Raw genomic sequence first — 13,928 nt, 5'->3', positions numbered from 1 at the left:
TGAACTTGTCAGAAGCAGCAAAGAGCGCTCCCAGTCCGTAGATCCTGACTGCTTGGGTACCCTTTCGGTCTTCCTCTGAAGCCGGCATTCCAATTTGGAACAAAAGGTGAAGCGCAGAAGTTAAGGTGCAACTTCCGCGCTCCCAACGAATTGGTAGAATATGGAAAGCTGGCCTGGTCTCGATCGCAGGGTGCGCTCCTGCCGCGTGGAGTGTCGCCGCGCGAGGTTGCTCGACTTGTTAAGTTGTTATCCGTCAGCAGAACCAGCTCCGGCTAGAGCAGACCCCTCTCCTCATGCCTCTCGTCGCATTCGGACCCATCAGAATAATTTCATCATTTTCATGAATCAGAGCCTAGCCCTTCGCTCGCCTCAAGCGCGTTCAGCCCTACACATGTAGGGTACAAAAGCTAGAGAATTACCATAAACTAAAGGCGATCATTGGCATTAAGATGAGGGTTAGTGCAGACGTGCACTGGTACTTGTACAATACAGTACATATGAGCGGGTTTGAATCGAAATTGATCTCAGTCGAAGGTAAATAGGTCGTTGCGCAGTGGTGAGATGGTGGTACGGCGGTCAGGGGTTAACGCCAATGGACTGGACAGAACGAACGGTCACCCGTGATGGTTGGTGGACCGTCGCTGCCCGACTAGGCAGGGCACAGCAAGCCTTGGGGGTGAGCCTCACCTCAGCCGAGGAATTGCAAGCAAAGAAGGTTCCTGATTGGCACGTAGCCTTACTGCTTCGACTTGCAATTAATTGAGAGCAAGGGAATTCTTGGTTCGGCTGCTTTGGACATGACGTTCCGTTTCCGACGAATTGTCCCTACACCCCCAAGTACACGTGTAACGTTAGCACGAAACTACCCAAGAATTTGATCCACACCATGGCTCTGAGCGGTGCTCTGATTGGGCTGATTGCGGTCTTACGAAGAAAAGGACAATCTGACACATTTTAAGCGCTGCTTGGGTCCCTCGGACTCATGCCTCGGATTTTTGGACAACCGAAGATCCATGATCCATGAATGGCAGTACATACCGGTAATAAGCCTCGATCTCACCATCTCACCAGTGGCGCTAGTGGAGGGGAGAGATTCAGCCCCAGAGATGGAGTCAGCTTGGAGTCGATCAACCGTTTCCTCCCGCAGCGACAACTCGTCAACGTCCTGCCCGTCGACCTCACCGCGCAAGCACATCAGGCGTTCGGTTGACGCCTGGCCTTGAGAGTTGAGACAGGGAAGTCGACAGACATTCTAGGTATCTGCCAATTACCACAATGGCTGCGACTACCGTCACTTCCGCCTCTGCTACCGTCATAACCTCCTTCCCCCTCAACCCTCTCACCACCACGTTCACGCCGCCAGCACCATGTACCGGCATCTACTGGTCAAACGTCGGCATCGTCGGCGGCATGTCGTCGTGCCAACCCTCCGGCTTCGGCCTCTCGGCGACCAACTACTTCTCCCCCGGCATCGCCTGCCCCGCCGGCTACTACACCGCCTGCCACGACACTCAAGGCGTCTCGAGCATAACGACGGTGACCTGCTGTCCCATCCGCGACTCCATCACCCTCTCCTGCGTCGACCCGTCCACGCTCTCAAGCATATGGGAGAACCTGTTTTGCACATGGATCGCCCCGCAAAGCGGGGCAGCAGTCCCAATGACCCTCTCCGCTGAAGGCACCACATCGACCATTCTCTCGACCATGACAAGTCCGGAAGGGATAAATGCGTACGGCATCCGGATGGTACACCAGGCCACCGATCTCGCAACGACGACGGCAACGACGACGCAGACAGCAGGAGGAGGAGGAGGAGGAGGAGGAGCAGCCGGCGGTATCCAGTCAGGGGTGCCGTCGTTGACGCCTTCCCCAGCGCCGTCTGATGCGCAGTCCATGTCCACGGGCGCGATCGTGGCGGTTGCAGTGGTTGTGCCTGTGGTCGTGCTATCTCTGCTAGCGGCGCTCTTTTTCTGGCTATGGAAGAAACGCAAGCGGACGTCCCAGGTTCCCGAGCTTGGCGCTGGGCTGTCGCCGCAACAACAACAGCTTCTGCTGCAGCAGCCGCCGCCAGGGCAGCTTGGCTCCTATGTGTATGGCTCCGAGGCGAAGCCAGCGGCGCATTGGGAAGCTGCACATCCGAACGCGTCTCCTGTGGAGCTGCCTCTCAGTCACGTATCCGCTGCCGAGCTTCCTACTGAAATACACCGCCAAGGGGCCAATCGGTAGCAGGGAAGTTGTGCGCTTTTGTTCAGTTGCCCATCCTGCAACCGCGCTTCTGCCTGGGCGGAAGGAAAAGCAGCGGCATCCCAACTTTTCAGGGCCTCTACGCTGACACGGAGGAGCGCCGCCTGGATTGAGAGCTACCTGTGCGGTTTTGCGAGACCCGGCGAGTGCCTGTTGTACAATACAAAGCAGGCGTACGAAGTAGAGGGATCGGTATGGGTTCACCGCACCACGCAATCGCGGGGTGGGATTGATGAAGAGTTATCGAGGGAGCGGTTGAAGGCGGCTGCGGGGACCTTGCATCCGCCACGGCGGTCCGGCTCGTTTACCGTCCGATGTTGCTTAGGTATCGAAGGTGTTCAGTTCTTTTCAACACTTCACTTGCCTACCTCTGGTCTGTAAGGTCTGGTACCTTTTTAGCCTGGATACATAATGGGTTCATTAGACGAAAAAGGTCATGAACGTGGTAATGCCATGGGAAGATGCAAGAAAAAAAATCTGTGTGGCTTTGACTCTCCCGCCGGGAATTGAACCCGGGTCTCGAGCGTTGTCTGGATCCCAGGCGGGGTCTGATGACAAGCTCACATACTGACCACTATACTACGGAAGACTTGTGGATGTTTTCATCCACCGTAGCTGGATAGCCAATCCGACGGGTCTCCTTATCAAGACAGACACCTTGTTCATTTGTTGTTGATACCCCCTACCATTGTCCCCCTAATGCTCTCCGTGCGCAAGTTGATCGCAGTTCCATGCTGGTTGAGGCCCAGTGACAGACGATACAGATACTACACCTTCCAGGGGGCTACTGCACCCACCGCAACTACATTCGTGGTTGGGGAGCGGATCAGAGGCATCACCAACCAACTTCCAGAGCTTCCAAGCTACAATACTCATCCCAGTCTCTAAAAACTGCAGTGGCGGATGGCGCTCAGCACGGCATGGAGTTTCGAAGGGAGTTTTGGAAGTTTCGATGACCGATACACTATGATATTGATTCCTGTCCAGGCTGTTCTCAACAAGGGATTAAAATCAATAAAGCATTCGAGGCCAAAGGCCTTACAAATGGGACCTTCTAACTTTCTAAGTAAGGTATGGGCTAGTGATACCTTGACTGCAACGTCCAATTCATCACTTATCAGCCGAACTATCGTCAACTAGCCACACCCCATGTGATCAAACTTCGACCCCTTTCCTCTCCTCCTTGCCTCCCTGACTCTCGTCCGCAACCCAGGGTTCAGGTCCTCCCTCTGACTCATCAGCCTCGGACCTATCGTCCCTGGCAACACCCGTGGCAAAATAACGGTAGGCGCCGCGGAGCAGAAGGTAGAGCCAGAACAGGTTGAGGCCCTGCAGCATGGCCAGCAACGCAAAGGTGACGGTCTGGGAGAGGCGGCACTTGTACTCCCCTGCCTCAGGGTTAACTCCAAATGGGCCGATGGTGGCATACTCGGTAGCGATCGAGTAGAGGATGCGCAGGTTGATGTAGTGGCGGAGGTAGATCCATGTAGCGATGCACAGGAGGAAGGAGGCGATCTGAGCGCGGTGTTTGAGATAGTTGAGCGACTTGGACATCTGCTAGGTGGGTTAGCCACTTATCTGAAACATATAGCTACTTAATCTCAAGGCTGGCAGAGGCTGGAATAGAGAGTTTGATGGCTCAGGTCGGTGGTTGAAGCAGTAATAAGTACCTACCGCCAGGCAGAAGTCGCTGATATCATGCGAGACAAAGACGGCGAGGCCAAGGTATGTAAAGTGATATCGGTAGCTGATCCATATCAGCGCCAGAGCGATGGCGTGGTGCGCGACAAGCTCCTGGAAATCCTTCCGCCGCTCTTCTTGGCCGAGCAGCATGATGAGTGCCTGTTGGACCGAAAAGGCGGCCTGCATCAGGTAGTAAGACTTGAATACGGCATCATGAGATAGGTGCGGATACGACTCGTACATGGCTCGCGTCTCGAAATACCAAAGCCCTGGAGTCCGCTTCATGGTGTAAAGCCCGAGAAGCCCGACGAAGCCCATGTAGTAGACCGTGTACATTTGCTCCATGAAGCGTGATAGCTTCCGCCGTGACTTTATCCCACCGAGACGGCCAAGGGGTCTGAGAACTTCTTGCATGAGAAACCCGCGAGCGAAGGTCAACAGGATGGTGTAGGAGCATAAAATGGCGAAGTCCCAGGGACCCTTGCCGTACTGGTCGTCTTGATCATCGAGTTTGTAGGAAAGAAAGAGGAAGTGTCGGAAGATATTAGACTCGGATGGATTGATGGCATAGAGCGTGATGAAGGTCAGCATGAGAAGCAGAGGCAGGACCCAGGTTCGCCGGGATAGTCTAAGGGATCCACGAGATTTTTTCCTGAGCTTTGACGACTGGTCGTGGATTACCGGCTGCATGGGACCTGCATGGCCAGCCAGATCCTGAGAGTTGCGCTTCACATTCGAGCGGCGGTGTGATAATCCGCCAGCGTCTACAGTGCTCAGCTGCGGAAAGGGGTCGAGCCGGGTCATTTTGATGGAATGATGGTCTGACTGGTCAACAAAGCTGCAAACAGGGAAAGGAGGGATCCCAAAGTGTTGAATTGATGTTGTGAGAACGGCAGACGAGCAGAGGCGGCCGCTCTGACGTGTTCACTGAGGCAATGCCCAGGTGCCAGTTACCCAAGCACGCACTTACCTTGTGTACAGCAACAACGACTTGGCTGTGTAAGGCGGGTACGATCCATAAAAAGACTGGTGCCGCCCACTGCTCCTTCCTATACGAGAGATTGAGTCCGCGGCCGGCGTCCCCAGGGCGCCATGTCGAGGCGGACCTGCACGTCTTCAAGTTGCTTTGTAGTGATATGGAGAGCTACTGCCTTTCACGACCGAATGATAGACGAGACTCGTAGGGCTCTTTGTAAACAGCACTGGCAGCAAACTCTGTACCCTACGAACATTTTCCTCTCCAGTCACTCTAATAGCTCAAGATGCTGCTTGTGGTGCGTGGTCTTTCAAGTCTGAAAGTAAAACATCCCTATGAAACCTATTCACCCCTTTGGTTCTCCCTGTAGGACAACACTTCGCTGCCTACCTAGTTACTGGGATTTTGGTGGCTCTGGAAGCTGGCTTTCGAAGAGAGAACCGAATGTTGGAACTCGAAACGTTTACGCCCGCTCGACGCCAGCCCAAGGATCATGATGCGCCGGCTCAACCCTCGGCCCAGTCCCTCTAACCGTACCATACCCACCACCCGCTGCTCCCCGCTGCTCACCCTCTCCGTCGTGGCTCTGCACCTCCTCCTCCTCCTCCTCCTCCTCCTGATGATACCCTCTATCATCTCCTCCCATCGCACCACCCGTAGCCTCAACTTCCCTTGCAGCAGGTAACAACGCCCTCCTGGCCTCGTCACCGTGCCCCGCCCTTCCACCCCCTCCAGACAACCCACGCCACCACCTCTCCACAAACCCGGCCCCCAACCCTCCCCTATTATCCCTACTAGTATTCGCAGTAAACACCCAAAGCCAGCCAAGGACCTGCATCACCCCAACAGCAACCACAACCCCAACCTCTCCACCCGCCATCCTATCCAGCGCGTCCTGCCAGACCGGGAGGCAGGGCATGTGGCGGCCAAACTGTGCTTCACAGGCTCCCGGAGGGATGTGATCTTGGCCGCCGGGGAAGGGCCAGGCCATGTCGCGCGTGGTGCGCAGGCCGCAGCAGGCGAGGGCGTCCTGGATGGCGCGGATGGGCGCCGCCGAGTGGGCTCTGTACAGCGACGTCCACTGCTGCGTGAGCAGGCAGCTTGGTGTCGTTTGCCCGGCGAGCGGGGTCGAGAAGAGGGTTGCCAGCACCGTCGTGAGGATCATCTGGAGGATGTGTGCGGCGGGGAGAAGCAGTCGGGACATGGAGGCCGTGCGGGGATGGTTGGAGCGGGTTTGCGGGAGGAGGAGGGCCCGGCGTAACTGGGGCAGGGTAAAGGTGGTCATGGCAGAGAGGATGGGAAGGAGGATGGCGAGGATTGTGAGAGCGGGTGGGATCGGTAGCGAGAGGGCTGTCGTGGTTACATGTTGGTAGCTGGCGTAGGTGAAGCTGTTGTTAGCTAGGTTTATCTGTTGCGTAAGGAGGAAGGTGTGTGAGGGGATGGGGCACATACATGGCCGCGCCGACAAGGCTGAGGATAATCTGGAGAGAGGGTTAGCAGAAACAGTGTCACTCAGGAGGAATGTAGACGTACAAGCACGTAGAGCATCAGTAGAGGCGCCATAGCCAGCGACTATTCAGGTGTACAGTACCGGTTGCGGGATCGAGTCGACTTAGATGAGAAGAACGAGAAGAACGAGGCAGTGGAATCTGAGAGATGTCTGAAGACTAAATCTTAGGCCTGCTGTAAGGGAGCGGTAATTCCAGGAGGCCACGGCTGGATGCGTCACGGTCACGTTGAGCGACCCCGCCTGAGGCCCGCAGCATACATTCTGCATATTGCAAACAATGTCTTTGGCTTCCTGACACCCGCTTTGACACCCTACTGGCTGTCATCTAGCCATACAAAAGCCTGGGAGTTTATTCGCTCTAGGTCCCATCTGCAACTGCGTTCTTAACCTCGCCCTCCCTAGGCCGCTGCAGTGTCAACCAAACCCTGGCTGTTTGTATCAAGGCTACGTTCCTGATAGACATCGGATGCGGGAGCTCACACCTGGGTCAGGGTCACACACCATCATTTGGGTATCCCAGGAGTTCCTTATTCAGCGTCTAAGCGAATCTATTGACTCTTCACCTCCTCCTCGGTAACGCCATTCCCAGCCGGCTTCCCGGAGTTTATGGTCTGTTTCAGCGGAGGCAGCAGGCTCTTTGCAGTGTGCCTTGCCTGTTGTGCAAGAACAGCATCCATGAGGACCAAGGCCGCCATGGCCTCCACAATCGGAACGGCCCGGGGGACCACGCAGGGGTCGTGCCGTCCCTTGGCCGCCAAGACACCCTCAGATTCTCCATCGTACGTCGCCGTCAACTGCTCCTGTCCAATAGTTGCGGGTGGCTTGAAGGCGACTCTGAAATAGATTGGGGCGCCGTTGGAGATGCCGCCCTGGATGCCGCCAGAGTAGTTTGTCTTGGTCGTTAGTTTCGGTCGCGGATGACCGGACTTGGCAGCTCCGCTCTCGGCGACGCCAGGCGGGAGCTCCACATTTGCCGCCGGGACAAAGGGATCGTTGTGTATTGACCCAGGGACTTCGCAGCCACCGAAACCAGATCCAATTTCGAAGCCCTTGGTGGCTGGGATGCTCAGCATCGCGTGTGCCAACATGGCCTCGAGCTTGTCGAAACAGGGCTCACCCAGACCGCTGGGAGCATTGCGAATGACGCAGGTCACCGTCCCACCAATGCTATCGTTGCGGTCTTTGAAGTCCGAGATGTAGTCTACCATTTTCTTCGACATAGCTTCGTTGGGACATCTGACGGGGAGAAAGCTGTCAACCTCCTTACGGCTGATGGTCTGGAGGAGCGACAGGAATTCCGGATTTGTGCTCGGACTGGGGTGCTCTGCTGTCGGCGGGAACAGGTGTAGGCTGCCGACAGAGCTAGTAAAGGCGACAATCTCGACGCCATAGGCCAGCTTCAGATACTTCTCGGCAATGGCGCCAGCCGCGACACGGCCGATGGTCTCTCGCGCGCTACTCCTCCCCCCTCCGCTGCTTGCCTTAACGCCGTATTTCTCCAGATAGGTCCAGTCGGCGTGGCTGGGTCTCGGGTAAAGGTCCATGGTTTGGTTTCCGTAGTCTGCAGACCGAAACGTCAGGACAAGCGTGAGAAATTTAGCTGGGGGAGAGCGTACCCTTTGGCCGCTGATCCTCGTTCAGCACCATCATGCCAATTGGCGTCCCAAGGGTGACGCCAAACTCGGTTCCCGACTGGATAAGGACTCTGTCCTTCTCGTTCCGCGGCGTGGTGATATTGCTCTGGCCCGGCCGTCGGCGTGTCATCTGCGGCTGGATGTCTTCCTCGGTGAGCTCCATGCCCGGCGGACAGCCGTCGACGATGCAGCCGACAGAGCGGCAGTGTGATTCGCCATAGCTGTTACTGTCAACATTTGCACTACACAAGGCATCCGGCCTGGATGGACATACGTGGTGACTCTGAAGTATTCACCGAATGTCGACATGGTGATGGAGGGATTGCTGCAACCTTGGACAATGGAGAGACAAAGCAATGGAGGGCAATGACCTCGAATAGACAGTCAATCACCTTCCAATTGAAAGTAGGATAGTTGTTGGAGGACTCCTTTTTCACTCCAAATCACCGGGCAATGGTGAGTCAGGCAGACCGCTAACGAGAGTGGCACGATGCTGTGGGAAAATCTGGCTGCAATTGGAAAAGTTCACAGCTTGACCCCTCCATGCGCCGTCATCGGCTCCCCCTTGTCCATCAGGTCTGGGTGGAGCGGGTCAGGTGGGTCTGGGGCAGCTTGGCGCGGCTGTGAGCATGGGGCCCCTGCCTGGAAGAGCTCTGCAGCTGGAGCTTCTGTCAGCTGCAAACGAAGCCAAACGTCAAGCTGAGCTCAGAAGTGTCGAAAGCTAATTCTGAGGTACGATATCAGGGAAGACATGCCAGGCTCGGCCAAGATGGATGTGAATTTCCAACCTTCATAAAATTGCATATTATCGGTCAGATTCACTTTGTACATAGCAATGGCCCTCACAGCCCTCTCCCGCCATGCCCGCCGCGTACCTCCAACGCCAAAGCTCTACCTCAAAACAGCACCAACCCTCCAAAAGAGACCGTTCACCCAGACCCTCCTTGAGCGTCCCGTACAAATCTACCGCTCCACCGCCACAGATCCCTACCTGAACCTCTCCATTGAGCATTGCCTGCTCCAACGCTCCCATCCAGACTCAACCGTCCTCTTCTTGTATGCCAACCGGCCCTGCGTAGTTATCGGCCGCAACCAAAACCCCTGGCTGGAAGTTAATCTGCACCTGTTACGCGAGGGTTTACCTCCCTCTTCTTCCTCTCCTACTTCCTCCTCTTCCTCAAACACCACCTCCGAGGCAACCCTCTCAACCCCTGACGTCTACCCCGAAGACCCCTCCTCCCAGTCAGAGCAAAATGCCAGCAGCAGCAGCAACAGCACCCCAATCGCCCTCGTGCGCCGGCGCTCAGGCGGCGGCGCCGTCTTCCACGACCAAGGCAACATCAACTGGTCCGTCATCTGCCCGCCGGCAACGTTTGACCGGGACAAGCACGCGGCCATGGTGGTGCGGGCGCTGGCCCGGCTCGGGGTGGGCGGCGGGGTGCGGGTGAACGGGCGGCACGACATAGTCATGGACGTCTCTGAGGGTAACGGTACGGAAACGACGACGTTCAAGGTGTCCGGGTCGGCTTACAAGCTGACCCGCACCCGGTCGCTGCACCACGGCACCTGTCTGCTTTCGAGCGAGCACCTGGGGAGCATTTCACGAGTGTTGAGGTCGCCTGCTGAGAGGTTTATTAAGGCTAGAGGGGTGGAGAGTGTGCGGAGCCGGATTAGGAATGTGGGCGTTGGGTCGGCGGAGTTTGTGGATGCTGTTGTTGGGGAGTTTGCGGGCATGTATGGTGCCGGGGAGTGGAAAGGGGTGACGGTGGGGGAAAAAGAGGCGTTCGAGGTGGAAGAGGTGGTCAAGGGGATGAAGGAGCTTACGGTGGGTTGTTCGAGTTGCAGTTGGACTTTGGGTGAGACATGCGCTGATGAGGGATTGTCTAGTCCCCTGAATGGATATTTGGCCAGACGCCTCACTTCACCTTCTCGACGCACCCGACTGAGGAGGACCCGCGGGAACGCCCTGAACTGCCGGATTGGTTGCCACACGGCGTAAGTAGCCTCCCCTGACCCCAGCTAAGCACCTTCTCATGATCAACCAGTTCCGAGCCCATTTTACCGTTCGTCACGGCGAGATCCAATCTGCCGCCGTCTCTGGGCTTGAATATCAAGATTTCGTCGACGAAGCCAGCCAGGATGCGCTGTTGAGCCAGGGCCTGGTCAAGAAGCGTCTTCACCATATCAATGATTGGACACAGACGCTCACATCAGCCAGCCCAGTTCCCGTAGACGCAGGCAAGGTTGGGGAGTGGCTCAACTATATGTTCGGGATCAAGGGGCCCCGTGAGGAGGGTGGAGGGGCCGGACAGTCTGCGGTAGATGCTTTAGACGTAGCCGGCTCATTACCCCAGGAGATTCGTTAAGAATTCGTTAAACATTGGAATGATACCCTTTCCAGCTTTGCCAAAATGAACCCCTTCTAATATTTACTCCACATGAGGCGCACTCATGACCCCTCGGCCAAACCACTCAGCAACTGTCCTGAACCGGTCCTCGCTCCTCTCCAAATCAGCCTTGAACAACTCATGCCGCTCGGCATTCTCCTCCTGGCTCTTCTTGAGCGCCCGAATGGTGGCGTTATCCCTCGCGCAGAGCGGGCACTCGGCCTCCTGGCCCGTCGCCAAGCCGCCGCGCAGACACCGCTGGTGGAACGAGTGCTTGCACAAAAAGTGCACCGTGGGCAGCTCCAGCTGCTGCGTGCACTGCGCGCAGCGCGTGGCCTGGAACACGGCGGGCTTGGTGCCCAGGTCGGCAATCTCCTTTCTGCGCGCCTCCGTCTCGCTGCGGAACTGCGTCGCCAGCCGCCGGTTCTCGGCAATGTCTTGCCGCTCTCGCTCGATGCGCTTGGCGAGGTAGGGCTTGATCATGCCCATGTTGGCGACTGAGTTCTTGCTTAGCGTCTGCACGACCTGCAACGGCGCCATCAGCCCGTCCCGGTCGATGCGCTCAAGCACCGAGGCCAGCTCATCCGGCCCAGCGTCTTCCAGAACCCGCGCGTCAGAGGTAAGGTACGACAGCGCGGCCGGATAGAGCTGGGGCTCCTCGGGCCCGTATTTGTGGAGAGCCTTGATGGCACCACGCGTGTCTTTTGCTGACGTGTAGGAGCGGAATATGTCAAAGAGCAGGCCGGACTGTTCCTTGACGAGAGTAGTGCCGTCGCGGAAGTCGGACAAGTGGGAGAGCAGGAGAACATCAGACTTCTCGATGGGTGGCTTGTTTGTAGCCTGGTTCTTGCTGTCGATGAGCGCTTTGGCCTTGCGCTCCCATTCTTCGCGGTGGTGGTCGCCTTTCTTTTCATTGGCCTTATGGAGGTACATCTCAAACAGGGTGGTGGAGATGTCTGTCTTGTCAGCCTCAGAGAGGTTATCGTCCTTTATACATGCTTCTAAGAAGACGATGAATTCGTCTGGGTGGTCGATAAACGAGGAGAATGCTGTTCGAGGGCGCGGCGGTGTGTACTTTGGAGCTTCCCCATTTTGCTTGATATCAAGGTCCGCAACGGTTGGTTTGGTGTTGGCTTGTTGCGCATTTGTTGCTGCAGCATTCATGTAGGGTAAGGGCAATAAGTTGCTGAGATTTTGGACTGCATTCGCAGCGCCGACAACGAACCCTCCATTGGTCGCAGCCGGCGCGTTGCCCTCAGAAGGTGGGGGATCTGTTCTGGGGATATACCGTCCAGTATAGTAGTCAATGAAGACCTGGGTCGCATCTTTGGGACAGTGTTCGATGAGAACTCGAGCGTACTTCATGAGACAGGGGTACGCCTGAAAGTGGTCAGTAACGCGACGTAGAGGTGAAAGGTATTGCTTACTGTATCTGGATCCAAGTGCCAGATAAAATCTAGAGCTTCGTCGTAAGCCTTGGAATCCTCGATCAAGATATCTACCACCAGGTCATTCTCCCCGTGCTTCTTGGCGAGGTATGCCGCTTGTTCGTAATAACCGCCCTGCCGGCACATGGAAATGGCAGTGTCCAGGTCGAATTTGAGGTCACCAGGCGACTTGATAAACTTCTCCAACTTATCGATGTCCTTGAGCTTTGCATAGCAGTTCAGGAGTAGAGTAGTGTGGTCAGACGTTGCTTTGTGGTGCTCATGGAGCTCTTCCAAGTACTCGATGAGATTGTGTATCCTCTGTGTCTCCAAGAACTTCCTGATTACCTGCGAAGGCTCTGTGCAGTCAATGGCTTTGATGTATTGGGCCATGGCTTCATCGTAGTTCCCTTTCTGGTAAAGGTAGTCGCCGTATTTTCGGAATATGATGTTTTGTTGCTGTGCATCCATCCCGGATTTCTGGGCAAGTTCGACAGCCAGATTATAGAGGTTCCGCTCGTAGAGCATCTCCAGCTGCTGTTGAAGCGTTTTCTCGTGATAGCGAAACACCTGAGCCCTGTCAGGTCACTGTCTCGGGTTACCAAGGGGGGAAACGAACCTTGCCCTCCTGAGTGAGGATGTATAGGTCACCCCAAACGTGAAAGATTGATTTGACATCAGACAGGACCGTTTCGCTGTGGGCAATTATCCTTAGATCAGGCTGTATCAGGGTGAACGTGTAGATGCTGTCCGCCGTGGCGCCCCAGAACCGGCGCCGCATCGTGTCCGTCTCTCCTGCCGGCGTGGGAGGAGACACGAGCGCGATATAGTCCTGGTATACTGCAACTAGTTTCTTCGGGGCCTCGTAGGCAGTCGGAGCCTCCCTTCCATCAAGCGTGTAGTAGTAGACAGCATCCTCCCTTCCGACAACGATGTTCCCCGTCCTCTTGTCCACGGCCATACAACCCACACCACAACCAGTGTCCTCAACCGTCTTTGGTGGCTGGCCATGGCCCTTCCCAGAGATAACCAGTTTCAGTATGCGTGAGGTAGTCGCAATAAACAAAGTCGTCAAGCTCGCATCGACGTGGAGCTCCACACCCGTGATCGGCTCGTCTGACTCGTAGATGATGCGCTGCTTCGTCCCGAGGTCATGGACCAAGTCGCCGCGGATGACAGTGACGGCGCCGTTAGCGAAGCCCACCGCAAGCTGCGTCAGGTCCTCGGTGGCGGCAAAGGCCGAGATCTTGCAATGGTCAGCCTCCACAGCTGCTCCTCCCAAACTCCTGTCCAAGTAAACGAAGCAAACCGCCACCTACCGGAAAGGGCTTCTTCCCATTGTTGATTGACACGGAGCTCAAGCAGGTCGGAATCCCCGTCTTCTTGACGGGCTTATCGAGCGCCCACACCTTGAGCAAAGGCTGGTTGGGCGAGTCCCCGCCCGCGCTTGGCTCTTCCTGTGCACACGGCCCCCGTCAGCCTTCCTCAGTCCCGCCACGACGTAGCCCTGGTCCAACGTACCGCGACAGTCACTAGCAAACTGGTGCCCTCAACCTGCTTCATATGGGTGATGGGGGCGCCGCTGTCGTAGGCAACGAAGCTGCGCACCACCTTCCAGCTCGGCCCGACGATGCGCACCTGGCCATCGTAACTGCCGAGAAAGAGGCTGTCGGAACCGGAGCAGACGGACGAGATCTCGTTGCTCTCAAAGAATGAGCGCGTGTCATCGTCGGCGAGTTTAACCTGGCTGGCGTCGAAGAAGTCAAAGGACCTCCACTGTTCATTTGGCGCAGAGGTTGGTTAGCTCTTGTACATACAGACCTCTTATTGTGTCCTGAGTTGGGATAGGGGTTGTCATTCATCGGAATGGAGCTGAAGCAGAAGAGACGAACCGTCAACGCCATGGTCGCATCTTTATCACCAGGCTTGCCCGGCTATTCAGTGTGTGGTGGTGCTCTCCTATGTCGAACTGTGCCGAGTACCTCAGTCTGGCACCTACTGTAGCTGTCTTGTGGCAGCGAGAACCACCCTGGCCAGTGACGCGGGGTGGGAACCAAGCTTCCAGCT

The 13,928-nt window shown here is 56.3% G+C and overlaps 7 protein-coding genes and 1 non-coding gene across 8 annotated transcripts; 3 read left to right on the top strand and 5 right to left on the bottom strand.

Annotated features, from left to right (window-relative positions):
- Positions 1–1,275: 1,275 nt before the first annotated feature.
- N656DRAFT_799365 (uncharacterized protein) lies at positions 1,276–2,226 on the top strand (the record flags this gene model as incomplete). Its single annotated transcript, XM_064817862.1, has 1 exon — positions 1,276–2,226. The coding sequence occupies one exon, from the start codon at positions 1,276–1,278 to the stop codon at positions 2,224–2,226; it is 951 nt and encodes a 316-aa protein (XP_064668635.1).
- A 509-nt stretch (positions 2,227–2,735) lies between these two features.
- N656DRAFT_t96 lies at positions 2,736–2,833 on the bottom strand. The gene has a single exon. It is a non-coding gene; the product is annotated as a tRNA-Asp (tRNA).
- A 432-nt stretch (positions 2,834–3,265) lies between these two features.
- Positions 3,266–4,762, bottom strand: N656DRAFT_167337 (longevity assurance proteins LAG1/LAC1). The gene is made up of 2 exons (XM_064808731.1): positions 3,919–4,762; positions 3,266–3,798 (listed from the first exon to the last, which is right to left on the bottom strand). The coding sequence occupies exons 1-2, from the start codon at positions 4,729–4,731 to the stop codon at positions 3,400–3,402; spliced, it is 1,212 nt and encodes a 403-aa protein (XP_064668634.1). The 5' UTR covers positions 4,732–4,762; the 3' UTR covers positions 3,266–3,399.
- A 50-nt stretch (positions 4,763–4,812) lies between these two features.
- On the top strand, positions 4,813–5,239 carry N656DRAFT_167288 (uncharacterized protein). Its single transcript, XM_064808730.1, has one exon. The coding sequence runs from the start codon at positions 4,863–4,865 to the stop codon at positions 5,109–5,111; it is 249 nt and encodes an 82-aa protein (XP_064668633.1). The 5' UTR covers positions 4,813–4,862; the 3' UTR covers positions 5,112–5,239.
- On the bottom strand, positions 5,081–6,466 carry N656DRAFT_780852 (uncharacterized protein; the record flags this gene model as incomplete). Its single annotated transcript, XM_064815458.1, has 3 exons — positions 5,081–6,276; positions 6,356–6,384; positions 6,437–6,466. The coding sequence occupies 3 exons, from the start codon at positions 6,464–6,466 to the stop codon at positions 5,367–5,369; spliced, it is 969 nt and encodes a 322-aa protein (XP_064668632.1). The 3' UTR covers positions 5,081–5,366.
- A 495-nt stretch (positions 6,467–6,961) lies between these two features.
- Positions 6,962–8,356, bottom strand: N656DRAFT_712665 (chorismate synthase; the record flags this gene model as incomplete). The annotated part of the gene is made up of 3 exons (XM_064811835.1): positions 6,962–7,974; positions 8,030–8,268; positions 8,322–8,356. 3 exons carry the CDS (start codon positions 8,354–8,356, stop codon positions 6,962–6,964), a joined length of 1,287 nt encoding a protein of 428 aa, XP_064668631.1.
- A 379-nt stretch (positions 8,357–8,735) lies between these two features.
- Positions 8,736–10,413, top strand: N656DRAFT_755932 (uncharacterized protein; the record flags this gene model as incomplete). Its single annotated transcript, XM_064813111.1, has 4 exons — positions 8,736–9,183; positions 9,295–9,872; positions 9,935–10,042; positions 10,093–10,413. The coding sequence occupies exons 1-4, from the start codon at positions 8,883–8,885 to the stop codon at positions 10,411–10,413; spliced, it is 1,308 nt and encodes a 435-aa protein (XP_064668630.1). The 5' UTR covers positions 8,736–8,882.
- Positions 10,414–10,476: 63 nt separating this feature from the next.
- N656DRAFT_837903 (vacuolar protein sorting-associated protein 11) lies at positions 10,477–13,765 on the bottom strand (the record flags this gene model as incomplete). The annotated part of the gene is made up of 6 exons (XM_064818839.1): positions 10,477–11,814; positions 11,862–12,431; positions 12,481–13,107; positions 13,181–13,318; positions 13,383–13,637; positions 13,754–13,765. 6 exons carry the CDS (start codon positions 13,763–13,765, stop codon positions 10,477–10,479), a joined length of 2,940 nt encoding a protein of 979 aa, XP_064668629.1.
- Between the last annotated feature and the right edge of the window lie 163 nt (positions 13,766–13,928).

This window comes from Canariomyces notabilis, assembly GCF_033297395.1.
Source record: "Canariomyces notabilis strain CBS 508.74 unplaced genomic scaffold N656scaffold_16, whole genome shotgun sequence".
In the NCBI taxonomy this organism is placed as follows: Eukaryota; Fungi; Ascomycota; class Sordariomycetes; order Sordariales; family Chaetomiaceae; genus Canariomyces; species Canariomyces notabilis.
The sequence above is the reverse complement of the archived record's forward strand: the minus strand, read 5'-3'. Positions and strand labels throughout refer to the sequence as shown.

Excerpts from the sequence above, each read along its gene's own strand:
- N656DRAFT_167337 (XM_064808731.1), bottom strand. The coding sequence starts at position 4,731 with ATGACCCGGCTCGACCCCTTTCCGCAGCTGAGCACTGTAGACGCTGGC. Across the intron at positions 3,799-3,918 it reads TCAGCGACTTCTGCCTGGCG|ATGTCCAAGTCGCTCAACTA; the intron begins GTAGGTACTTAT and ends CCCACCTAGCAG.
- N656DRAFT_167288 (XM_064808730.1), top strand. The coding sequence starts at position 4,863 with ATGCCCAGGTGCCAGTTACCCAAGCACGCACTTACCTTGTGTACAGCA.